We start from the raw sequence: 27,642 nt of genomic DNA, 5'->3' as shown, positions 1-27,642 counted from the left end.
CACTCGAATATAACCGAGTGGAGGTGAAGAAGATGATCGTCTCGTTGATAACCGAGAGAGATGGAGAAGGGATGATGGTCTCGGGTATAACCGAGATGATATGTGACGACTCTCGGGTGAAGCCGAGTGTGATAGTATGGATACCCGGGTATAACCGAGAGAGAGAAGAATGGAGCTCTCGGTTGTAACCGAGGATGATTGATGATGATTAGTGAACAGTTGATCGTGAGAGAGGGAGAGAGAGAGCTAGGTAAATACCTTGTTTATTAACACTACTACTTGATTGATTACATTGTCTATGGAGATACATATTTATAGGTTTATAACTTAGGAGTCTTATAAAATCTAAAAATTAAAACTCTATCTTTATTAGGATTATCTAATGTAATCCTAATAGAATTAGGATTAATGAAGACCAACCCACTCGGTTGTGACCGAGTGGAATTGACTCTCTAACAGTATAGAACCGGTTAGTTTATTATCAGATAAAAATAAGAATTGAAGAGAAAGTAGATTGGTAAGTGAACTAGGAATATTACCGGATAAACTATTTTGTTGCAAGGACAATAAGTTTAATTTGGATAATCGTCCAATGGACCGTGGAATAGACCCACTTAGCTTGTTTTCAGACAAGTATAGACGTTGCAAGTTCTTGAGAGAACCTATTGCGGTTGGGATTCTTCCTGCGAGTTTGTTCCCGTTTAGACTAAGAGAGGTTAATGGGGCTAGTTTTCCGATCATAGGTGGAATGACACCTGATAGTTCATTATCAGCCAGATTAAGCTCTGTAAGAGATGTCATAGATGTGAAGATGGAGAAAGGAATTACACCAGATAGATGGTTTGTTTCGAGGTCTAGCTGAGTGAGTTTGTGAAGATGCTTGAAAGATGGTGGGATAGAACCAGAGAGGTGGTTGAAACCGAGACGGAGTTGAGCAAGATTTGATAGTTTTCCAAGTTGGGGAGGTATTGCTCCGTTTACCTTAAGACCACCAAGATCAAGAACTTGAAGAAATGAAAGATTGGCAAGAGAGGGCGATATAGTTCTATTCTTTGATTTGGTTATCTCATCGTCGTCGGAAACCACACCTAGGATTTTGAGGCTAATAACACGACCGGTGGTGGGATCACAGGTAATGCCATCCCACTTGGTGCAGCAATCTGTGGATTTCTTCCAAGTTCCAACTAGCTCAGGTGGATAGTTAGAGATCTTAGCCTTGAAATGAAGCAAAGCTGCTCTGTCTATGGCATTACATGCCTGAGTAGATATTGAAAATGTAGAGAAGGAGAAATGGAGTAGGAAGAGGAGAAGTGAGAAGAACTTGATGGTATGCTTGGAAGACTTCATTAATCTAGGATGAAACTAATTACAAGTAGATTGAACTATTGAAGGGTTGGGTTAAGGAAAGACGAGGAAGCCTGGCTCCTTTTTATAGAAACTATTAATATGTGTTGGTGGGACGGGATTTAAGTATTTATTTTACCCCAACATCAAATTTTGAACCTTTTTTTTAAGTTAAAAAGACAAGTAATATAGGAGTATTATTTTACAAAAAAAACCTATTTTGGTTTATTTTATTTCCTTAGCAATCCAAATATTTGTATTTTGTTTGGTTAAAAATCTAATATTTTTTACAAAACTGTTGCAATGTGTTGCAAGGCGTTGAAAAATTGTCTCAAGGCTGCAAAAAAAAAGTACTCAGAGAGCTAGAGCCTAAAACAAATTAATTGATCACTTTTCACCAAATCAAAAAATTTATAGGAAGTTTTGACCAAATTTCCTATATTTTATCTTTGTCTCAGTCTATGTGTGATAGAACCACCCAGTTTCCTAACTTAATTAGGAGATATCCTATTTCACCCGAATGAACCAAACTGTGGAAACCCCTTTCAACAAAAAAAAAGAAACTGTCGAAACCGTTTCTAGAGTCCTAATGATCAATACTATTAGTTGGATTAATTCTTTGTAAGAAATTTCTTAATGAAGTTTTAAAAAATACATCCATTTTCTTGTGACCCTTTAAGTTCAAGATCTAGACTGACTCTAAAGTTAGAGTTTTCTTGCATATTTGTCTCCGAGCTGACTTATTTGATGGAGATCTTATTTTAATGGACTGAATTCAGTAAGAAAACGTTTTCAATGAATATGAATATGATAGTGAACTTTGCAGCTTAATTATATATCTACTAATATCCAATTACGAGGGTATAACCCGTGCCCGTGGGGCACGGACAGTTCTATCAAATGCGTTAAGTGAGGATCATATTTACCTACAACATTTAGACGCCACATCAGAAGAAATCACTTCTAGTTTAACACAAATTGATTTTATAAACCAATAAAATACAGAACAAAGTAAACTCTAACTGAAATTCAATACAAAAGCTTTCAACGTGAAAATAATCTGAAACTGATAAGTTCATACATCTACATGTTCCAAATTAGGAACAGACCATGTGGGTCAGACTGTTCTTTCCCTAAATGCAAGAATAAAGGTGTCAAGTGGGCTAGGCTTCCCGCACTCGGGGGCTAATCCATGGTCATGCTTCGCCAAAGGCTGGAACATGCCAAGGCTGGGCCACTCCGTGCAGCCTATGAATCTATTTAAGGACCGACTTGTGAACCTGTCCTTGTTTAACAGTCGAGCGTGCATGTTCAACAGGTCCTGCTAACTTAAAGATACCGGGAACAATGAATCTCGAAGTCACATGCCTCATTTAAAAAAATCATGAAGACCAATCACAACCATAAATATCTATATAATAATTGCAAAATAAGGTGAATATAAGTAACACAATGGTGTATCGAGAAGTAAAATCTGACTTCATTAAGTTCTAGTAATTGGCATAGTTAATATTGCAAATTGTTGCTGTATCATCTTTGTGTAGTCTGTATTATCAAGAGTAAAGAAAAAGAAACAGTAAAAAGTGACTGAGGTTGACAACCTTTAATACCATGGCGGGAAATTCTCTTGCACCACGCATCAACCTATGTCTTTCTCTTTGTACAAAATCTAGATCAATCCACCCATAGTCGAGCAAGTAGTTTAAAATCTGCAGAGAATCTAAAAAACTAAATGTTAAAAATGATATCTATACATGTGTAAATCAAATTCACTTTAGTCGAGGTAGTTTCAGTGAGTTTTAGGCCACGAAATATACACTTACGACAAAGAAATATACACTTACGACAAAGAAATAACTGCTCAAAATAAAAAGCCAAAGGGCAAAAAACCCGTAGACGAACGAAAACCCCTAAAGAATATAAAATATAAGGGGTCGAGGGTGCAATAAGAGTAGAAAACAGGATATGTTAATGAACTCACTAATAGGTTCAACAATAAATAAAATACAAAAGAGTCATCGTTTTCTCCAAATACTACTCAACTGGTATCATTGAGCAAATGAGACTAAGAAATTGAGTGAACCCCATAAAATATAAATAGAACATAAAGAGTCACCGTTTTCTCCAAGTACTACTCAACGGGTTTGAGATCGAATAAAAATCTGATCATTTAAACAGTGATCTAGTTAGGACTTAAGCGTTGTTGATTGAAGGGATTCGGTATAATAAATAAACTAACACCTATCTAGTAAGTTAACAGATTTTAGATTGGGAAACAATACACAATAGTACCATCTTCATGACGTCATCTTTTAAGTTCTAATAAGGAAAATGAATGTTCCTGAGTATTCAAGTTTAACTAACAAATCCACTTTCTTGAAATTATTGAAACTGTATACCTATTTCAAATAAATGATCCGTATTCAGATGTTTAAGCTGGATTTTCATGAAAAACAAAAATAATTTTTTATACCTGCTGCGGAATCGTGTCAATTGTTGAATCTCCAGGTAACTCGCGAACAAATGAATGATCCCTATTCAGATCTTCAAGCTTCAATAAAATTAGAGATCAGTTAGCTTGGAAGCCCTAAACCGAAAACCTAAATATCAACAATAAATATCAACTGAGATATGACCTAATTAAAACTCTACTTTTTGGAGTCCTAAATCAAAACCCTACATCGAGTGAGAGGAAGAGAGAAAGAGGTTCTGTTTGGAACCATTAATTCAGCGAGTTTTCATTCACTTAGTGGAGTACATCAAGTTTCAATTAGTTTTAATTGCAAGTTTCAATTCAATTCACCTAGCGACCTACATCAACTGAGAGATGATCCTAACAGCAAGTTTCAATTCACCTAGTGACCTACATCTCTCTAAATTGAAACCCTACATTATAATAACACAATGTTCCAAACAACAACTTTTACTTTGATTAGTCTTAATTCACAGTATTGGAAGCCCTAACTTGACAGAGAGAGCGAGATAGAGAGGGAGAGGGTGGGAAGACATATATAGAAGACATAGAAAAATGGATAACTTAAATCACACTAAATCCTAGGAGGCCAAAATACAACAAAAACGTAAAGAGGAGAAGAAAAATCAGTGAACTATATAGAGTGACAATATTTACCTAGAAAAGTTACAATAAAGAACGGAGTCATACTGAACCCTATCACGCGAAAAATTCCCCAAAACTGCAAAGAGAAAGAGGCAGAAAAACTTACCAAACTATAAAGAGAGAGAAAACGGCAAAACAAAAAGGAGAAAGAGGCCAAAAAATTCATACATGGTACCACCAATGTACAAAAGTTGTATTGGCGAAACCTGAAAAATTGACAATGACTTGCCTGCAAATCAATTAAGTAGTGTCGGCGTTGTTGTCACGGACATCTTCGAACCCTAAAATCAGTGTATTGTAAGTCTTAATTTATCCTAAAGATGCAAAAAAAACACAGTACGGTGTACGCAACTAAATTTTGTTCAAGAAATTCATTGAGCAATTCCATCAAAAAATTTCAACCATTGTATGATTTGATAAAAGGACAATAGAACCCAAGACACAATAACAAATACCTCCATATACGTCCATATGAGTGAAGGAAATTAGATGGGATTTTGATTTTAAATTTGCATTATAAATGACTGGTTTGGTTACATTAAGCATTTTCACAATCTCATTCCAATTTTTACAAACTATTTCAGGAGGATCTATAGAGGGTAAGGACTTACCTAATTCATGATGTTCTAGTTCTATACTCTATTAATAATAGTATTTGAAACCTAGATACGAAATGATAGATAAGAAACATAGTTTCCACCACTGCGGACATCAATTTCGCAATGAAGTCAGATTTGAAAACTGGAAGGAAAATAAAAGAAAGATGAATTTACCATAAACGGTTCCTGAATGACGATACAATGAAGTCAGTATAGAAAACTGAACCAAATGTTAAACCGAAAGCCACCTGCAAACAAAAAGATGGATTAGAAGAGTTATTAAGTTAAGGAACTTAAAAAATACAGAGAGTGGGAGATGAAAATAAACCTTTAGCTTCACCATTAGAAGAAGGGAGAAAGAGATTGATTTTGAGAGAGAGAAAGAGATAGACAGATTACCAATCAAAACCAAAACTGAACTTGAATCAAAGAAACAGTCAATAAGACTAACCATTAGTTAAATGAAGTAAATTACGGTTTTCATTTAGCCGACTCATTGTTTCTATTTAAGCATGTTAGGAGTTTCATTACAATCGAAAAAGAACAATGAGAGAGAGATACCTTTGTGTTAATTTTTCAGTCCCTATGGTTGGTCGGTTAAGTTCGGAACCTTTAAAAACCCATTTGAACAAACGACAAAATGAAAAAGTATTATTGGATCAAACAAACTAAGAAAGCTATATTACAAACTTAATCCCTTTCAACAAAATCTCAGAAAAAAAAATGAATGGGAGTAATAGATAGATTGATATACATGAGAGTAAATGGTGTTGTGAGAAAAATAGAAAGACATGAATCTAAAACTAAAAACAACGACCATGAATTTGAAACTAATACCAACATAAGCACAACAAATAACACTACAAAGCCTTAAATGAGACGTAACTAAAGTGGACATAACCAAATTAGTTTAGTTTCTCAAGTTATGGAGCCAAAGTTGAATGACTTACCTAATTTTGTTGAAATAATGAAACAAAATCGATAAAGTCATAAAACTCAAAATGAGAAGACAAACGTTTCTATTGATTTAATGTGAAACCCTAAACTAAAACCCTAAACCGATTTAATATGAAATGAGTCCAGAAAGGGAAGACAGAGAGAGAAGCAGAAGTTACGTTTTGAAGCTCTATCAATTCTCAGCTTATGTGAAAGAGAAAAACCAAGAGATAAATTTTACTGTAATTGACGAAATCCTAAATGACCAAATCTCTCCTTGGAGTCCATGAAACAATACACCACAGTAAATTAATGTTTATGAGCATTCAAGTTTAACTAACAAACACACCTTCTTCAAATTACTGAAACTATATAGTAGATCCAATAAACAATCTAAAAGAATGGCTCCCAAAATGAAATAGTTTATACCTGTACCTGAATCATGTTGGTTCTTCAATCTCCAGGTAACTTCTGCGAAAATGAATGCTCCCAATTCAGGTCTTCAATCTTCAATAAGCTCAAAATCAAAGCAAGCAATCTGATCAAAACCCAAAACAACAAATCATTAGATCATAGTCAATCCCTTCTTCCCCTATTTACAACAGTTTGGTAAAAAATACAACAAAGAAAGAAAGAGAGATGACCTAAAACTCAAATAAATCAAAATCCTAAACCAATTTAAGTGGAGAGGTAAACTCTAAATAAATGTGATTGTGCGTGAGAGAGACAGAGAGGGATAGATTCAAAATCGACCGTGTGTTTGTGTGCGTCTGAGAGAGAGAGAGAGAGAGAGAGAGAGAGAGAGAGAGAACCTCTCTGAGAGAGAAGATGAGGGAGTATGAGAGGAAGGGCTTGACAGAAAGCGTGAGAATGAAGCTTGGGCGGGAAGATTGGGTTGTTTGTGAAGGGTATCTCGCGAAAGATGCTGTTTGTCATAATCTCCTCCGTCAGATGAAATATAATTAGATCTGGACCATCCGAATTTGAAATTTTAGATCACAGCCATCCAAGATAAACTTGTGAGGATAAATCTGAGCCATTGGGAGGAGGGAAAAAGATACCCTCCTCCCTTATTATATAGATTAGAAGCCTAATGTACGAATCTACTTTCAATATTGTACCAGTTTACTTTATTTTAATTTCCATAACTAAATGAAAGATAAAAAATTCTATATCTCTCCATTTTGGTCCCTCCCCCAACCCTCCGTCGATGTGGCGACATATCACTGAAGTATATTTTCTCTCGATTCTCTCTCCAATTGCTTCACACTCAAATGATACATAGAGACCAAAATGGAAAAATGAATAGAATTTCTCATGAAAGATCTACCAAATTATAAATTAACTATTGGTTGCAATATTTTTAAGTCTAATAGTTCTCCAAGATCACTTCAATTATATTTTTCTTGGTGATTTAATTAAGATTGGCTAGATTGAGTGAATCCTTTCTTTTTATGTCGAGATCAAAAGTCCACTATTCCTTGGGATCTAAGACTAGTGCATGTGATCCGACTCAACTGTTCCAAACATGGGTTGACTTTACTTAATTATTACTTCACCTAATTAATTAATAACAGGGTTATTTCCCTAATGGCCCCCTACTTTGTGACCAGCTTCCCGCCTGGCCCCCTACTTTGTGACCAGTTTTCCGCCTGGCCCCCTTACTTTACGAAAAATATCCATATGGCCCCCTTCCGTTATAACACCGTTACTCTCTCTCTTCACAATCTTTTCTCTCTCCTCCTACATGTTTTCTCTCTCTGCCACCTCGTTAAAACAAGCCACATCATCGTCTTCACCGACGGGTCGCCGGCCGGCCAAATTCCGGCCGGCGACCTTCAAACTTTTTTTTCTCTCTCTCTCTAAAAAAAAAAAAATATATTTTTTTTTTTTTTAGATTCTCTCCTCTCCCTCTCTCTAAACTCCGGCGAAGGGGGTTTCCCTTCGCCGGAGTAGGTCGAAATCGACCTTGAACAGAGCTGTTCAAGGTTTTTAGAGAGAGAGAGAGAAAAAAAAGTTTGAAGGTCGCCGGCCGGAATTTGGCCGGCCGGCGACCCGTCGGTGAAGACGATGATGTGGCTTGTTTTAACGAGGTGGCAGAGAGAGAAAACATGCTGGAGGAGAGAGAAAAGATTGTGAAGAGAGAGAGTAACGGTGTTATAACGGAAGGGGGCCATATGGATATTTTTCGTAAAGTAGGGGGCCAGGCGGGAAGCTGGTCACAAAGTAGGGGGCCATTAGGGAAATAACCCTTAATAACATAGCGATTACAATTGTTGCATTTGTAGAATCTACTTCATTTTTTTTCTTTTTAATAACAGGGAGATTTAACGAAGTGTCGGTCATTTGCAACAAAAAGGACGATCAAGTGCTGTCCTCCTTTTAAGTTATTAAAGGCAACAACACGTTTTTGTGCTAATACATATAAATATAGTTTTATTGTTATTGTGTTTAAAAGAAGACTGTGTGGATCTACTGAGTAAAATTTATAATTGAGAGATGGAAAGGTGTGATTACCTTGTGAAGAGTACTTCGGACTGAGTCTAGATTACTGTAAATAATTAACTAATAAAATAAAGTAGTAACTAATTAACTTATCGAAGTAATTGGAGTACGAATTATCAAGTTTTTAATTTAATTTATAGCTGGAATAAGAAAATGTGCAAATACAATGCCGACCTGATTTTAGCTTAATTTCAATAATTGTTACTAAGATCTAGAATTCTGTAAATGATTAATTTAAGAATTTTTTATTTAAAAGCCCAAAAAATAGAGTCAAATATAAAATTAGGCCCACCATACATTAATAATTACTAGAAAACCCAGTTTTGTAAAAATAAATAAAGATCAAACCCAATTTCGGATCCAAATGTACATTTTCTCATCTCTAGGAAGCCATATAGTTAGATAATACCCAGTGTACCCTTTTATATATATAACCCACTTCCCTTCTTTTTATTCTTAAACCAAAATTTTATTTTCTTCTTTCTCTCTCTACATTACCAGTGTGCTCTCTCTCTGTCTCTAAGTCCTGAATTTTTTTCACCGCACCTTCGTCTTCAAGGTTCGATCGTCATTATATCCAAAGTAAGATCATCTTTATCTTCATCTTTCATCTTTATCTCTCATCTTCATCTTCATTTTCATCTTTTTTGCACTATTCAACCTTTCTTGAAGTTCTCTAAAACTATTTCTTCATCTCTCATCTTCTGTTTTTTGTATTTATCTTAAAGAAATTTGGTTCCATCTTCAAGATCTATTTTGTTTTGTACTTTTAACATCAACTACATTCATTTTCAAAGTTTTAGCATATGATTTGTTCTTCAAACTTAAGCATATGATTTGTTCTTCAATCTTTGATATCTTTTTAGATATATTCTTCCAAATTTAATGTAATATTTTTGTTTTAAGAAACTCAAAAGTAAAAACTTAGATCTATTTTACGGTTTCTCTCTCTAGAAATTACGTTTTAGCAAATGTTAATGTTTAACAGACCAATTGTCAGATGTTTTAAGCATTTTAGAATATGTTGTTAGCACGACGTTAATACAAATAGCAAACTGAAAAATGTTTTATTTATTTTTATAGATGTTACCACCAAAATCCAGATTTTGTCTCTTACATAAATTAATTGATGTTTAAAGCATTTTAAATTTGTTATAGAAACGATGTTGATGCAATGAGCAGACTCGAATATGCAATGAGCAGACTCGAATATGGTTTTGGGAAAAATTTAAAGTTATGTTGAAGACATTTTGGGTTCTATTTCAAACATTTAGGGGTTTGTTGATGACTTTCGGGAGTTTTACTTGGTATATTGTTCTTCGTTAAGCATTTTTGGAGTTTTGGAGACATTTATAGTTATGTTGAAGACATTTGAGATTCTGTTTCAAACATTTAGGGTTTTGTTGGTGATTTTGGGGTGTTGTACTTGGTAAAAGAAAACTTTTGTTCTCCGTTAAGCATGTTGGGGATTTTGGGAAAAATTCAAAGTTATGTTGAAGAAATTTTGGGTTTTGTTTCAAACATTTAGGGGTTTGTTGATGATTTTTGGGTGTTTTACTTGGTAAAAAAATTATTGTTCTTCTTCAAGCATTTTAGGGGTTTTTGGAGACATTTACAGTTACGTTGAAGCCATTTGGGATTCTGTTTCAAACATTTAGGGTTTTGTTTGGTGATTTTGGGGTGTTTTACTTGGTAAAACAACTTTTGTTCTTCGTTAAGCATTTTGAGAGTTTTAGGAAAAATTTAAAATTATGTTGAAGACATTTGGGGTTCTATTTCAAACATTTATGGTTTTGTTGACGACATTTTGGGTTCAGTTTCAAACATTAAGGGAAATGGTGATGATTTTTAAGTGCTTTACTTGGTAAAAAAAAACTTTTGTCTTCGTTTAGCATTTTGGGTGGTTTTGAAAACATTTATAGTTATGTTAAAGACATTTTGGGTTCTGTTTCAAATATTTACGGGTTTGTTGTAGTTATTTTGGGTTTTGTCCCAGACATTCATTGGTTTGTTGATGAATTTTGGGTGTTTTACTGAGTAAATAAGTCTTTGTTCTTAGTTTAGCATATTGGAGGGTTTTTGAAAACATTTAAAAATATGTTGAAGACATTTTGGGTTCTGTTTCAGACATTCAGGGGAATGTTGATGATTGTTTAGAGTTTTACTTGGTAAAAAAACTTTTGTCATTCGTTTAACATTTTGGGGTTTTTTTGAAACATTTAAAGTTATGTTGAAAACATATTGGGTTCTGATTTAAACATTTGTGATTTTATTCTGGACATTTTCAAAAATGTCACCTACAATGTTGGACATGTTCATAACATTTTATGATTAAGATAACAAAAAATTTGTTCTTTAAAATATATGAGATGCAGAGACAATAAACAGTTTGTCTCAAGAATTAAACAAAATATGAAGAAACATTCAATAATGTTATGGACATTCTTCAGGTGCGTTTTTTACATTGTTTGACACTCTTTTGGATGAATAAGAAATTTACAAAATAAGAGTTAGCCATGTAAGGATCCATTCACTATACAACATGAGTTAGAATGTTTGGAACAATATATAAAATTCATAGACAAAAAGAAGAGTTTCTAAGACAAATAAGCAACATATGCAAATATTCTAATTCATGTTGGAGACATACGGAAGAATGACAATTACAATTGGGTTCGACATGATTCACAAACTAGCTTTTCTTATCATTATTTTGAGAAGTAACATGTACTCTATCCGGTTCCATAGATGAAAATTCTGCAAGCGGAATGAACAAATGATTATATGCAGTAGGAATATTGGAAAATGCTCGAGACATTAAAAGACCGTTATCAGCATTTCTAAAAATGTTTAGAATTAGCGAAAAATGTCAAAGACATACTCATTCAGAATGAATCCCGAATATGAAGAGCAAAAATATAGATTAAACAATTGATAAGTATGCTTCTAACAAAAGAGAAAGTGTTCTCATTATTGAAGAAGTGTCGGTATTTTGAACAACAAAAAATGCTTAACGAAGAACAATCACTTTTCTACCAAGTAGAACAACAAAAAATCATCAACAAACCCCTAAATGTTTGAAACATAACCCAAAATGTCTTCAACTTAACTTTAAATTTTTCCCAAAACCCCTAAAATGCTTAATGAAGAACAAAAGCTTTTTTACCAAGTAAAACACCCAAAAATCAACAACAAAACCCTAAATGTTTGAAACAGAATCCCAAATGTCTTCAACATAACTGTAAATGTCTCCAAAAAACCTCCCGAAATGCTTAGCGAAGAACAATAGCTTTTTACCAAGTAAAACCCCAAAAAATCATCAACAAACTCCTAAATGTTTGAAACAAAACCCCTTAACGAACAACATATTCAAAAATGCTTAAAACACCTGAAAATTTGTCTGTTAAAAATCAACATCTGCTAAAACGTAATTTCTAGAGAGAGAAACCGAAAAATAGATCTAACTTTGTACTTTTTGGTTTCTTAGAACAAAAAACTGTATAATGGATTTCACATTGTTAAAGAAATTATAGAACGTAGAAGTAAAACTCAAAAATCTTATAAGAAGATTGCACATCATTAAATAAAGAAACATCAAGAAATACCTCATCAATGGAGATTAAAATCTCTAGATCTGAAATTTTTTTTTTTCTAAAACACTATGAAAAAAACTTATGATTGTATGATGATGAAGATTAAAGAAGAAGAAGAAGATGAAGATTAAGAAAGATGGAGATGAGGATTAAAGAAGATGGAGATTGAGATAAACACATCGATCGATCACCTAAAGATCCTTTCCAAATGGTAGAAGCAAGGAGAGAGAGGGAGTAAAACTAAACTGTCTCGTTTGTGTTTCGGCTAAAGAGTAAAGGGATGGGTGGGTTTTGAGTCTTGGGATACGATCGGACATTGATGGGATGTCTCTGAATTGGGCGGGAAATTTGGACGAAATTTGGGCCAGGATAGTGTTGTCTTATCTTTATGTAAGTGAGGGTAATAGTGTATTTTTACTTACTGGGTTTTTTTCTCTTTAATATTTTGGATTGGGCCTGATTCTCTATTAACCCTCCGATTTTGGGCCTTAGGATTTCCGCCCCGTTTTATTATTCTCCCCAGTTATCTTTATTTTACTACTTCCTTTTATATATTAAATTTACAATATAGTAATACTAGTCACTTCAATCCTATCAATGGAAAATGATTTTTTGGGTTGAAAAATTATCATAATAACCAAAAGGCCGCGGCTTTGGGGAATAAAGAAAATTCTCCGGGACATAAAGACTTTAGTCAACGACATTTGACCTAGGAGACATATTCAATTTGAATCCAAAAATTAACCTTTTTAACTTTTGACCCCCAATCTTCATCTCTTTCTCTCGTCATCTCTCTCTTGTAATCTGTTCATCCTCATTTTATCTTTGTATCTCACGAGTATTTCCAAATCCCCTCTTATTCAGAAATCTCTTCATCTCATTACCCTCGAATCCCCCTCCATTTCAGAGAAGACATAAGAAACAATTAAAAAAAAACATCTCACTTCATCCTCCATTGAATCCCAAACAAAGTAAAATCCATCAATCATAAACAGACACTCATTACTAAATCAAAGAACAATCAAAAGCAAATAAAGATTACAACTTCTCATCTCATTCATAGATTAAAGATAATTTATACACATACAATTTGAAATTGTAAAGGGTTTCAAATATGTAGGAGGAATAAAACTTATATCAGAGCCAACTATTAATCTCTAATACCTCATCTTATTCCACAAGAAAACTCAGATCATAATCATTAAGATCAGTTAGAGCCCTCTTTGAATTCTAATAAATATAAATTAACGTCAAATTGATGATGCCCGTGACCATAAAAATGAAAATTAGGGCTGGAATAATTATTAAAGGGCAATTGATGAAAAAATAGTGGGATTAATAAGGGGAATTGGTTCCAGCTTTCAAATGACCAAGATCTCTAGGTGCAAAATCATAAACATGAGCTGCATCTTCAGCATAATTAAAAGACCAAGCCAAACCCTAGTTTCTTTTTCCAAAGGTCTCTGATTTTAGCTACACCTCTATACATGATCTCTTTTGATGATTTTCTTCCGGTTGGTGTTTATGACACCGATGATGGTATTATTGATCTTGAATTCTTAGATTTGTTTTTATGTCTTTCTTCCTATAGGTATCCCCTCTTTCAAACAAGAGGAGAGAGAAAATCTTAAATAGAAAATGACCAAGAGAGGAGATGGAAGAAGAGAGGACAGAGAAATAGAGAGAGGGGATAGCGACAATGGTTGGAATGGTGGTGGTCGGAAAGAGTGGTGGCGGTGGTCCAAAATTGTGGTGGCAAGGATAATGAGAAGATGAAGATTTGGGGTTAAAGTTTAATCAAGTGGATTTTTGAACTAAACAATAAATATGTCCCACAAGTCAATCAATATTGACTAAGTCTTTATGCCCCGGAAAATTTTCTTTATTCCCTAAAGCCGCGGCCTAACCAAAAACGCCTATATTTTTTCCATTGACTAAAAATTGTCAAAATATTATGACTAATGATACATAAAGTGTAAAATATGAGTAGTTGTCATTAAGGTCATTTTCTATTTCTTTCATCCTCAAACTATCCTTGTATATTTAAAATCAGTTTTTCTTTCAACAAATCCAAACTTTTAAGAATTTTTTGTTCTTCTTCAGTAATCCTAGAGACAGAAAAACTAGAGAGAGAGAGAGAGAGAGAGGTTAAAGTTAATTACCAAGACAGTATGGAACAAAATGATCAAGATCAGTACCAAGGATAGGGAAACGAACTTCACGAGCATAAGATTTAAGGGCAATATTGATTACTGAAGCAACAAGTTCATCTTTTACTAAACGACGTAATGGTCATGCACTTACAATTACATTAAATTTTACTGGAAAAGGGTTTCCCTGATTGATCTTCTTTGACTTCTGATACATCACCGTCTTTCTTATTTCAAGTTTCTAAAGAGAGAAAGAGAGTAAAAGAAGGAAAATCAAGCACCAGTTTTAACACCTCTATCGTTCACAATATTTTGATATTCTAGAGAGAGGAAGTAGAGAGAGGATGCAAGGTTAATGAAAAAAGAATACGAGAAGATGGGGTATTTGAAAGAAACACAGGATGGAGGAGAGTGACTTTCGGTTTTTCAAATAAAAATGTGATTCAGATCAATGACAAGGAACTTGCGAACCCTAGATCTGAAATCCTAATTTATCTGATGACGATGAATATGCAATTTTTCAGATTTAAGGAAGAAACTTCAGTTTCTTCGTTATCGTGTTGCAAATCGAGTTTGCAAAATCTGCGTCCGAGATTACACTTGCAAATCTAGTTTGTAATTCACATTTTGCAAACCCAAATTTGCAACCCCAGTTCGAATTTTACATTATGCTAACCCTTGTTTGCAATGTACATTTTTCAAACCCTGTTTGCAATAATTGGAAACACAGTTAACATAAAAATAGAAAAATGACGTTTTTTCTAAGTTTTTTTTGAAAAAAGAGTATTGAAAGTGGATTTTGTTAGAAAACTAATGAAAATCCTCTCTAAATATATTAATTTCATACAAATCTGACATCTCAAGAAAAAGTTATATAGATTTAAAATTTAAAAATAAAATAAAAGAATTAGTTATTTAAAATGACTTAAGGGTACTTTAATCTTTGTCTGTTTTCTTGACCTGAATAATAATTATGAAATGTTGTATGCTTTTCTACTCATTTTCAACATTATTTTGACCCTTTTAGTTATTGAGCCAAACAATAGTATATTTTTACTAAAAAAAATTCTCAAGTTCTTTTTTTTTGGAATTGTTTAGCGTGCCTCGAACCCTTGACCTCTATGGTGGAACACTATTCCTCTTACCACTCCAACCTAGAGTTGTTGGCGAAAAAAAAAATTTCTCAGATTATTACGTAGATTTATATAATAGTTAATTTGCAAAATCGAGAAATAGAGAAAGAGGTCATGATGGAAGGGGGCCTGGTAGAAGGTGAAGTAAAGTAAAAAAAAAGTGCTTGCAACTGTCTAGACTCGTACCGCACCCGTCTAGACTCGTATGTAACACTATTTTAGGGGGGGGGGGGGGTAGTGGTTGGGGATTTGGCCATGTCCCTCCAAATCCTATGTTATTGGTTGGGGACATTTTAAATGTCCCCAAATGTCTGTGTTATTGGTTGGGGACATTTAAAATGTCTCAAAATGTCTCTAAATGTCCGTGTTATTCGTTTGAGACATTTCAAATGTCCTGAAATGTCTGTGGTATTCGTTAGAGACACGAAATTACGGACATTTCAAGACAAATTGGTTTTGGAGACATGTGAGAACATTTTAGTGTAAATTTGGAGAGCTTTTGGAGAGAAAATGTCTTTCAAAATATGGAAGACACTTGCGGACATTTCATTAAGAAATATAAAAATAATTATTATTATCAAATTAGATTAAATAATTTATAATAAATAATATATAAAAATATTAATTATTATAATACTTTATTATAGTAATAATGATATTATTGCCATTACTATATTATTATATTATTATATTATTATAATATTATCTTATTATTATATTATTATACTATATTATTATTATTATCTTATTATATGTTACTATATTATTGTATTATTATTATATTATATTATTACTATATTATATTATTATTATTATATTATAGTAATAATGATATTATTATCATATTACTATATTATATTATTATTATCCTATTATTATTACATTATTTTCTTATATTACTATATTATTGTATTATTATTATTATATTATTGTATTATTATTATTATTATTATTCTATTTTATAATATTATCTTATTATATTACTATGTTATATTATTATTATCTTATTATATGTTACTATATTATTGTATTATTATATTATTATATTATTATATTATATTATAGTAATAATGATATTATTATCATATTACTATATTATATTATTATTATATTATATATATATATATATTAGTATACTATATAAAATAATACATATTTACCAATTGTCCATCAATGTTCACAGATATCTACGGATGGCTACCAAAGTCGAAAAATATATTTTCGAAATAATGGTACAATTATTTTTATTTCATATGATTAAACGATAATGATAAAATTAAATAAATAAGTGTCCACTAATTGTCCATAAATGTCCTCAGATATCCACAGACGTCCACAAAACTCGAAAAATATATTTTTAAAATATGAGTACAAATATATTATTTTGTATGGTTAGACAATAATGATAATACTAAAATAATAAATGCCTACCAATTGTCATCCATGATGAGATAATAATAATAATAATAATAATAATAATAATAATAATAATAATAATATTAATAATAATAATAATAATAATAATAATAATATTAATAATAATAATAATAATATAATAATAATATCCATTACACATTTTGTCCATGGATTCAATATGTTGAAATGTCTCCAAAACATTTTGTCTATAAACCAAATGTCTTGAAATGTCCATAAAGACTTTTTGTCCATGAATCAAATGTCTTAAAATGTCTATAAAGACCTTTTGTCTACAGACAAATGTCTCGAAATGTCTTAAAATGTCTCGAAATGTCTTAAAATGTCTCGAAATGTCTACGAGACATTTTGTCCACGAATGTCCTCCTAAATCCCTATCCACCCCCCCCCCCCCTTAATAATTTGATCAAATAGATATTACCAAATTGTGATACACATGTTGGATATTTTCAAATTGAAAATGGCTCGGTGTATGGTACTAATTAATAAAGAATGGAGGGATGCAATTCACCACCACATCTCAAGGGTGGGTGAATGGGTATGCAGCCCATTCATTTGATAGGTGCATCCAATGCACTTACATTCGTTCATTATACTATAAATATTTGACATTTATGTCAATTGGTATACAGTAGATGATCTAACGAAATTTCTTTCTCCCTCTCTTTCTTGCTCTCATTTTCAAAGTCATACCAACAATCAAAGTGTTTTTGAAATTGCTATCAAGTTATGGTGAATTTTGTATCACCTTCTTTTTGGGCATTATCAGTTTATTAATACAAAGTGTTATTGGGCTTGGTCAAAGCGTACATACTTTGAACCAAACAGTTGTTGAAGGGTTTCATTGTATCCTGAAGGCATAATTCCTGACCCGTTGTGCACTCGTGGTTTCATACCAGAAGGGGGCGAGTTACTGTCTAAAAGAATCGAGATTCTCGAGCTTTGAAGTTTTCGTGTACACCATCATATTTCTGTTTTTTTCATTTCAAATTAGTAGCAACAATAATTTTTCCAACAATTTTTCGACAGTAAGCTCTGTAGTTGTAATGGAAGTCATATCAATTAACATCTCGCCATATGAATAACGAAACATTGTTTTGTAGCATTAAATATTTAACAAGTGGTTAATAATGCTCATCAAAATATAAATTCATTATTGGGGAAGAAATGAATATTAACTCTAACTTTGACATGATGAAAAAGTTAATGGTGATCTTAGAATTCAAACTCTAAGAAACGAATAATCATATTCTCGAGTGAAGAGAAGAATATAATCAATGAAAATTGTATTGAGTAAGAGTACAATTATAGTTCCTTTGGACTATTTATTTTCAAGTGATATGATATTTTTTTTAGTTTTAAAGAGTATCACATTGTATTCAGAGAATACAATTACAGAAGTTGGTGGATTCAGTTCGGGGTACATAAACTCTCATATTGTGAGATGTTGTTGTCTTGGGCATCCAAGAAATAAGTGGTGATTTAGTTTCACTATAATTGCCTTATTTAATTTCTCTAGTCATGTGCACTAGAAAGAAGCCCAGTAATGAGTTATTTTGAGTAAGCTACATGAGACAAATAGTAGACGGTTGAGAAACTAGTGCTCATAAAATGTTTTGGCCAAAACGGGTGCCGTTAATTGTCGTTCATGTAAAGTTATGATTGGCTGTATTAAGTCAATTTTGTTTCTAGAGAAATATTTTCTAATGTTGTTATCTAGACAAATATTCTCTAATGATTTCAGAATTATCTAAAGAACTTATCTCTATTAAGAATAAGGAAATGATACTCAGGTCTGTGAATGAAGGTTGATCGTCTTTAATGGAAACCCAACTTATGTCTTGATATAGATAGGCAAAGTTCAACGGCTACCAACAAGTTAAAGCTTTCGCGATTATGGAATATTAGCATTTTATATTTTCCCATTTCTGAGCTAATATTGGTTTTTCGCAAGACAAAGGATGGATGATAATCCTTAATAAATACTAATTTTTTAAGTGGTGCCTCGCGGAAACACCTCAAGTGGACTTACCTAAGTGAGTGTGGAGATCAGGCCGTCTCCTAAGAAAATAAGACCGTTTCTGAAGAAGACTCATAAAAGGGATATTGCACATGACCATTAACATGCAGAGTATAAACACTCTGTCATCCGAAACGAGTATGTGCGATGACTCTAGTTTTATCATTTAAGGATTCTTGGTTCAAGATACGTTCACCATAGCATTCTGATAAAGCTTTGAGTTGTTTTCACTAAGTGAAGGTTCAAATCCATAAGATACCTATCATTTATGTATAAGTTTCTACGATAATGCCAAAATTGTTTTATTTTTGTTTCTTTGATGTCTTGATTTTTGATACTCTGTTTCATATATATTCCAAATTTTGAAAATGGTGGGGGAATGTTAGATATTTTCAAATTGAAAATGGCTGGGTGTCTGGTACTAATTAATAAAAGAATGGAGGGAAGCAATTCACCGCCACATCTTAAGGGTGGGTGAATGGGTATGTTGCCCATTCATTGGATAGGTGCATCAAATGCACTTGCATCCATTCATTATACTATAAATACTTGACATTTATGTCAATTGGTATACAGTAGATGATCCAACGAAATTTCTCTCTCTTGCTCTCATTTTCAAAGTCATACCAACAGTCAAAGTGTTCTTGAAATTTCTATCAAGTTTTGGTAAATTTTGTATCGCATTCTTTTTCGGCATTATCAGTTTATTAATACAGAGTGTTCTTGGTCTTGGTCAATGCGTACATACTTTGAACCAATCAGTTGTTGAAGAGCTTCATCGTATCCTGAAGGCATAATTCCTGACCCGTCGTGCACTCGTGGTTTCATACCAGAAGGGGCGAATTACTGTCTAAAAGAATCGAGATTATCGAGCTTTGAAGTCTAGTGATCAACGTTATTTTATTCATCGATTATTTTTTCACCTTCCATTCCAACTTAAACACCATTTTTACCAACAACACACACTTTTAATAAGTAAAATCACTGAACAACTTGAATGCATACATAGAACTAAATTTAAAATGCACCGATAAATCGTAGTAATACTTTCATCTAGGGGTGGGAAAACGGTCCGGGAACCCGATATCCGGCCCAATCCGCCCGGACCGTTTACACCCGAAACCGATTGCTACCCGAGCCGGGTATACCCGGCCCGATGGCTCGGGCTATATGGGCCGGGACTCGGATATGAGCTCTTGTCCGAGTCCAGACCCGAAATACCCGTCCGAAACCCGTACGTGAAGATCCGCCCGCTACAACCCGCCCGTTAGCTACCCGAAGGATGCTACCCAGACACCCTTTTTATACCATATCACCAACACAAGTTTATATGATCCGAAGGTGTGGGACTAAAGAGCTTGAGTTACTTAAAATTTTAGCTTTTACCAAGCCTTGTTTTGGGATGCAAAGGAAGAGGTAGATATAACTTCCACTCTTGCTTCTTTTATCCTTGTCCCAACTGTTGGGTTTTCCTCCTAGTGGGGAAACCTAGTTGGGTTTGGATTAGGAAACCAAACCCGGGCCCGAGTCGAGTTTCTTTGGGTCGGTTACTTATGACGGTGGAATTAGGGTTAAGGGTAAGTCTATAAATACTTCCTTAATCTTAATTAGAAGTATGCAACATAATTAGAAACGCACAAGAGAAGAAGGGAGAGAAGGAGGTTGCCGAGAAGAGCGGGGCAGAACTTTTTCAGCACGCGCAGTCTTCGTTTTTCGGAAAATCCGACGGTGAGTTCTTCTCCGATTGAGTTGAAATTTGGCAGAACTGTTCTTGACATATTCATCTAGTATTTGTACGGAGGGATCGTTGATTGGTCGCCGGAATCCTAGTGAATTTAGGGTCGTTTTGGGCTGCAGATTTCTGGACTGTTTTGTTCTTTCTTGTGAGGGTTTCTCCGTGTTTCTTCGTGTTTGAGATTGATTCTTTTGGGAAGGGTCTGAGTCTCGGTTGGACGTAGTCTGTAACTACTTTGCTATCATAGTTGATTTGGTTGGACTACGAGTCCCGTGGTTTTTACTTCTCACATTGAAGAGGTTTTCCATGTTAAAAATCGTTGTCTTATTTACTTTAAGTTCTTTGTTTATTGCTCCCACATATTCTTCTATATTATCCTCGTAACTAACACAAAGGGAAAAACTCTTGTTTCCGCTGCGCCTAAGTGCCCGTTTTTCCCAACACCAACAATGTGGGACTAATAAATGAAGCTTATTTAAAATTTTTAACAAAACATGTCTTCCAAAGCAAATGAGGAGGTTATATATAACCTATCTCCTTACTTCTTTTATTTCTAACTCAAAGGTGTGGGATTAAAGTATTTTGATTTATGCGAAATAACATGGTTGTCCAATTGTGCCATAGAAAGATGAGTTAGAGGTGATGAAAATATTATATGTGCCACTTGACCCCCATCTACTTGTGTAAAATGATTGAAAAAAACCAAGCTAATCCTTTGGACATTCACTTCCTCTGTTACTTTATGTAATTTGTTTTTGAGAGATGGACATTTGTAGTTAGTGGTGATGGACATTCACAGGGATTTGTGTTAGTTGTAGTTATCCATTTGTATCATTAATAATCAGTAATTTTAGATTTTCTTGTTAATCATGGTGTATGTTTAAACCACATTTCTTTGTTTTATGGTCACAGTCAATGTGTGGCTATTCTTTTTTTCCTTTTATCATATGTGAAGGTAATCCTTGCAAATTTATCCAAGGATGGATCGACTGAGAGCTTGAGGAAGGATGGAAGGATACAAGTCCTGACTATATTGCAGCTAAACCGTTTCCATTCCATGAATTGGAAGCTGAATAAGGAACCTAATCACTGAACAAAGTTGGTTTGTAATTTACTACAGTTAGTTATGTTGGACTGCATTACTGTTCTCTTAGTGGCTTGATAACTATGTTTTAAATGGAAGTTGTAAGTAGTCCTGAGACATGCTGAATTCATGAAGATTGAAGATTGAGTTGTTGTTAACTGCTCCATGTGATACATGGAGTCTTATACAAAATCTAATCAAATGTGAACAACAGAAAGGAATTGTAAAGTTCGAATTCTTATGCTACATTGTTGTATTACATTTTTATCTCCAATCTTGTGTTCAAAAGACAAAGAGAAAGAGGTAATGAGGGGAGAGCCCATTTAATTTATCACTGTCTCTTTAACATCTTTCAAGAAAGTGGCTCAATCCAATAATGGATTAAATAGATAAATGGAGGCAAAGACTACACTATGAAGGAAAGAAGTGGCTCAAGAACTTGTTTTAATTGATGGTCTTGGGGAAAAGGAAACAAAGAAATTATAGAAGATGAGGATTGTGGATGCACACATATTTGTTGGAACAATCTAGTGGAGAGGTGTGGGAATAAATAGATGAGAAGATGAGAGAAGATGAAAAGTGTGGGACTAAATAGATGAATGGAGGCAAAGAAAGTGATCTCCAATATTTGTTTTGTGATAAATCATGTTTTAGTCCCACACTTTTGGAACAAAAGAAAAACTACTTGAAGAAAGGTTATTTATATCCATCTTCCCATTCATTTCAAATATCTCTCACTTTCCTCAAATCAAGGGAATTGATTAACATGATTTTAATTTAATTAATAATTATTTGTTTTTATTTTTGTTTTTTTTAAGAAAATATATTTTAAGTCTGATTATCCGAGCCCGAGCCCGACACTTTGTAGCCCGAGCCCGTCCGCGCCCGCCCGATTCCCACCCCTACTTTCATCCCAAAGAGTTGGCCGAATTAGTCCTGTAATTGGTCTAAAAGTTTGGTTCATGGAAATAAGTATTTCCACCGTTTGATACGAAGTGTAATATCATGACTTTAATTCCCAAGGGAATCTCTTTCCATGAAATAGTCCACTTTTAATTCCTTGCTCCCCCCTCGGAATTAGTTTCCGTGGAAAGTCAAAAATCAAAAATCAAAATAAAAATATTTTAATATATTCGGATACTTGAAACCTAATATTTATCTCCATATTTGTTCAAAATGATATTCTTACCCATAAAATTTAGCAAAATAAATTTTTATTTATACATTGGGCAAATGACATTTTTGTCCTTCTTACCAAAAGACATGTTTATAAAGTTGTCAAAATGACATTTTGGATTTTATAGCCAAAATTACATTCTTACCCTTTTATAATATCAAATTGACATTTTACCCTTATATTGTCAAAATGACATTTTTACCCTCGTATAATATCAAAATGCCATTTTTACCCTTAAATTAGTAAAGTGAGACAAGGTTAAATAATTTTACAACATATGGGTAAAAATATAATTTTAAAAACATAAGGGTATACATGTAATTTAGGCAACATAAGGATGAAAATGTAATTTTCGCAAAAGTAAAAATATCACTTAGATTACATAAGAGTAAATAAAAACTCTTAATTGAATATTATATTGGTAGAAGTTAGTTGTCAACCAAATTACAGAGTTCGTAATTCTACGGAATAATAAAGGGATATTTTGCAAAAGGGGCAAAGTAATGTTCCAAGTGATGAGTTTGGAACACAAATTTGAATTTTTTTGAGTTTGGAGCATTGACTAACTTTGACTTAATTTTCCATCCAAAGATAACAAAAACTAACTTTTTAAGTTAACTTTCCATCTAAAGTTAACGCAGACTAACGGATGTTACTGTCAATTTTTCATTACTGTTAGTTCTAGCATCGACTACTCACATTATTTTGCATCAAATGGTCGGAATTAACTCATAGTTTACGACAAAAACTTTTTCTTCCGTAGAAGAAGTTCACTTTTAAACCAATGCAAACTCCATCAATTCATCAAATCATTAAGAAATGACCCCAAAGTTAGTAATTAAGGTGGATGCAACCCTGACTTGCTGAGAAAATTTGTTATGATCGATGATTGAACTAGATTAGTAACTCTTATATTTTTTGATATTTTGGATAACATAAAGATACTTAATTGATTTAAAGATTGTTATTTTTTGGACGAGCTAAGTTACTTTGATTTAAGAGTTTACTGTTGTAATTTTTTGACAAAACTAAATTCCTAGATGGATGAATGTGAACAAAGTGTTGGAAACATTATATAAATATTTCAATATTTTTGAATGCAGGTTATGTTCATTTAATGAATTGATGAATGCTACATATGGATGAATCATGTAATTTTTTTTAGTGTTTTGTACTAAACTTCAGTAGTTTATGAAAGCTTATATGGAGATAATGGAGTTTGCATTGGTTCAAAAGTGGACTTCTTCAACAGAAGAAAAAGTTTTGGTCGTAAACTATGAGTTAGTTCCGATCATTTGATGCAAAATAATGTGAGTCGTCAACGCTAGAATCTAACAGTAATGAAAAATTGACAGTAACATCCGTTAGCCACCGTTAACTTTGGATGGAAAGTTAAGTTAAAAAATTAGTTTTTGTTATCGTTGGATGGAAAATTAAGTCAAAGTTAGTCAATGCTCCAAACTCACCACTTGGAACATTACTTTGCCCCTTTTGCAAAATATCCCAATAATAAATGACTACTAAATGAAAGAACTCTTATTTCCACGGTACAAATTCCGTGGAAGAGTTTCCACGGAATTCTTTTATTTCCATAAAATTGTTTCCCTGATATCAAACACAACCTAAAGAGTTAGTTACTTCAATTCTAACCAAAGCCACCGATTAGTACTAATAGACAAAGTGGCTGTTATGCCCACTACTAAATGACATGGTCGATACTAATAAATGAACTGGGAACCTTTTAATATAGATTCAACAATAAGGAAACAAAATCGATACAACAATTCAAAGCTCTAATTTGCAACGACGAAACAATCAATGGTAGATAAGCTAGCTTAAGTGGGCATTACAAGGGGGAAGTGGATTGCCGCATAGACCTATATTGCCCTCGAAAGAAGATGATGGGATTTTGGCCTTATGAGGAGGTATTTTTCCACTGAGGTGGTTCATTGATACATCAAATGATACAATCTTCTTCAAGTTTAGTACCTTCGAAGGTTTAGTACCTTCGAAGGTATAGTTCCGGTCAACTTATTTTTCAGTTCCAAAATTTGTAGCTTTTTTAGTTTCCCTAGTGATGGTGGGATTGATCCTCTTAACTGATTATGAGATAATACCAATTTATTCACAGACTTCATAGCAGCCATGCTTCCAATATATTTAAAAATAGGACCAACAAACATGTTACTAGATAGATCTATTGAATTGTAGTAACCGTCTCCCGAAGTTTTTTTTTCGAAAATTGGGTCCATTCCTCCTGTGAAGTTGTTCGAGTGAAGATCGAGGTCCACTAGATAAGCCAAGTCCGCAAACACTTCTGGGATAGATGAATGGAAACCATTGTTAGATAAGTTTAAGAAACTTAGACGAAACGTTCTGTCTATCCAATCTGGTAATGCTCCGGTTAGTTTATTACTCGATAAATCGAGTGTGCTTAATGAAGGAAATGACGATGATAACCACGATGGAAGCTGACCAGTTAGTCCTGTATTAGCTAACTTGAGTTGTTGAAGATTATCTAATTTAGCTAACCAATTTGGTATGGTAACAAGACCTAATGGATTAAATGACAAATCCAGTACCTCCAAGCTTTTCAATTTGACAAACTGATCAGGAACTGGACCTGATAGATTATTTCTTGAGATATCAATGGAAATAAGCTTTTGAAGATTGCCAAAACTTGAAGGGATTCTGCCTGAAATATAATTGTTCGATAAGGATAAAGTGGTTAGGTTCTGAAGCTCTCCGATGGATGAAGGTAAGCTACCCGTAATTTTGTTATCCTCTAGATACAACGTCGCTAGGTTCTGGAGCTTTCCAATGGATTTTGGAATACTACCAGTTAGCTTGTTACCAGACAAGTGTAAACTCTCAAGAGAAGCTAGATTGGAAATTGAACTAGGAATGTTACCAGATAGCCTATTTTGATTCATGACCAATAGGGATAATTTGGATAGTCTTCCATTAGTGATTCGTGGGATCGATCCATTTAGCTTGTTTTCGGACAAGTAGAGGCGCTCCAAGTTCCTGAGAGACATAATTGTACTAGGGATTCTTCCTGATAGTTCGTTTCCTCCGAGACAAAGAAAAGTTAATGACTCTAATTTACCGATAATAGGTGGAATGACACCTGATAGTTCATTTTCGCATAGATTAAGCTCAGTAAGTGATGTCATAGATCTAAGAATGGAGGATGGAATCACACCTGACAGATGATTGTTTTGAAGATTAAGCTGGTTGAGTTGGTGAAGATGTTTGAGAGTAGTAGGGATTGAACCAGCCAAATTGTTATAACTGAGGTGGAGTTGAGTAAGGTTTGATAGTTTACCAAGTTGGGGTGGTATAACTCCATTCAATCGGAGGCCACTAAGATCAAGAACTCGAAGAAACGAAAGATTGGCAAGATATGGAGATATAGTTCTGTTCTTTAATTTGTTTATCTCATCGTCGCTGTAAATCAGACCCCGAGATTCGAGACTAACGACACGACCATTGGTAGGATCACAGGTAATACCATCCCATTTGGTGCAACAATCAGTAGATTTATTCCAAGATCCTACTAGTTCAGTTGGATAATAAGCAAGCCTAACCTTGAAATCAAGCAAACTTGATCTGTCTATTTCATGACATGCTTGCATTGTCTTTATTGAGAAGGTAGAGATGAAGAACAAATAGAATAAGTAGAGGGGAAGTGAACATAATCTCATGTTGGTGATCTCAAAAAATTTCATGTTATGATAAAAGTGATAACAAGTGGACTGAGGGGTTGGATGAATGAGAGATAAGGAAATCAGAGCTCCTTTTATGGAGTGTTTAAGAGGAGAACATCGACAGTCGAAACCCTCTTCACAATAAACAATTGATAAAATAATTATTTTATAAATTAAAAGTTGATTATTGTGTAAAATATACTTCAAAAGCACACGTTGAAAATAATGATTTTCACTTTTCCCGTCTATTTCACAAAAAGCAGTTATAGACAAAACCCACAAGGTAACATTTTTGAGACCGAAATCTTCCAGAGAAGAAAACTTTGGGTGGAGACAAAACAATAATTTTGTAACCTTTTTTTTTTTTTGAAACCAAGAGAACCATATTCATTCATACGTGATGGATGATCATAATTATTTATCTCTTCAAACATCATGAGAGTTGCATACCTTTAAATGCAAAGTGTCTCATAATGAGAAAGAAATTGGACTAGACACGACTCAAGAAAATGACCCTAAAGGTCGAAAATGAAAGGATCCTATAGATCACGGATGAAAAAACCCTAAAGGTCACCAAAATAACTGAAAATACAAATTAAGAATAAACTAATTTACAGCCCCGTCACATTCGCCGGAAAACCGCCTTTGTCGCCGGAAAACCGCCTTCATCATCGGAAAACCGCCATCGCCATAAAAAAACCGCCATCACTGAACCCAGTACCCACCGTCACCACATCACCACCACCATCATCAGAGTACATCCATTTGTTACATAACACAACATCATCGTACCACCCCTGAATCCCAGAGACCACCGTCACCACCACCACCACTCCCCCACCACCAACAGTAAACATCACCACGGAACCCTCCACCAGACCACCATATCTATACACAGCATTCAATCGCACCCCAATCACAACCAAATCCGAGTTCGATGTCACCATTACTACACCACCACATCCAGATTTTTCCTAGGGCAAAAACCACCATTACGAACGGACAGAAAACCGTAAAAGAGAGACAGAGGAATAGAGGGAAAGAGAGATGTAACCCTCGCCAGATCTGGCGAGGGTTACACTACACTGCGACGAAAACGAAGAA

General features: G+C 33.9%; 1 protein-coding gene and 1 long non-coding RNA gene across 2 annotated transcripts; both read right to left on the bottom strand.

Annotated features, from left to right (window-relative positions):
- Positions 1 to 2,802: 2,802 nt before the first annotated feature.
- On the bottom strand, positions 2,803 to 6,886 carry LOC147533584 (uncharacterized). Its single transcript, XR_015227711.1, has 9 exons — positions 6,810 to 6,886; positions 6,433 to 6,535; positions 5,623 to 5,671; positions 5,390 to 5,475; positions 5,236 to 5,309; positions 4,631 to 4,743; positions 4,475 to 4,538; positions 3,818 to 3,895; positions 2,803 to 3,064 (listed from the first exon to the last, which is right to left on the bottom strand). It is a non-coding gene; the product is annotated as an uncharacterized LOC147533584 (long non-coding RNA).
- A 17,924-nt stretch (positions 6,887 to 24,810) lies between these two features.
- LOC147533583 (uncharacterized) lies at positions 24,811 to 26,466 on the bottom strand. Its single transcript, XM_086650049.1, has 2 exons — positions 25,959 to 26,466; positions 24,811 to 25,886 (listed from the first exon to the last, which is right to left on the bottom strand). Exons 1-2 carry the CDS (start codon positions 26,464 to 26,466, stop codon positions 24,811 to 24,813), a joined length of 1,584 nt encoding a protein of 527 aa, XP_086506175.1.
- Positions 26,467 to 27,642: the final 1,176 nt, after the last annotated feature.

This window comes from Eschscholzia californica, unplaced genomic scaffold (genome assembly GCF_041429995.1).
Source record: "Eschscholzia californica isolate CP2 unplaced genomic scaffold, dmEscCali1.0.p SCAF_6, whole genome shotgun sequence".
Taxonomy (NCBI): domain Eukaryota; kingdom Viridiplantae; phylum Streptophyta; class Magnoliopsida; order Ranunculales; family Papaveraceae; genus Eschscholzia; species Eschscholzia californica.
Note: the sequence above shows the minus strand (reverse complement) of the source record. Positions and strands in the feature narration are given on the sequence as shown.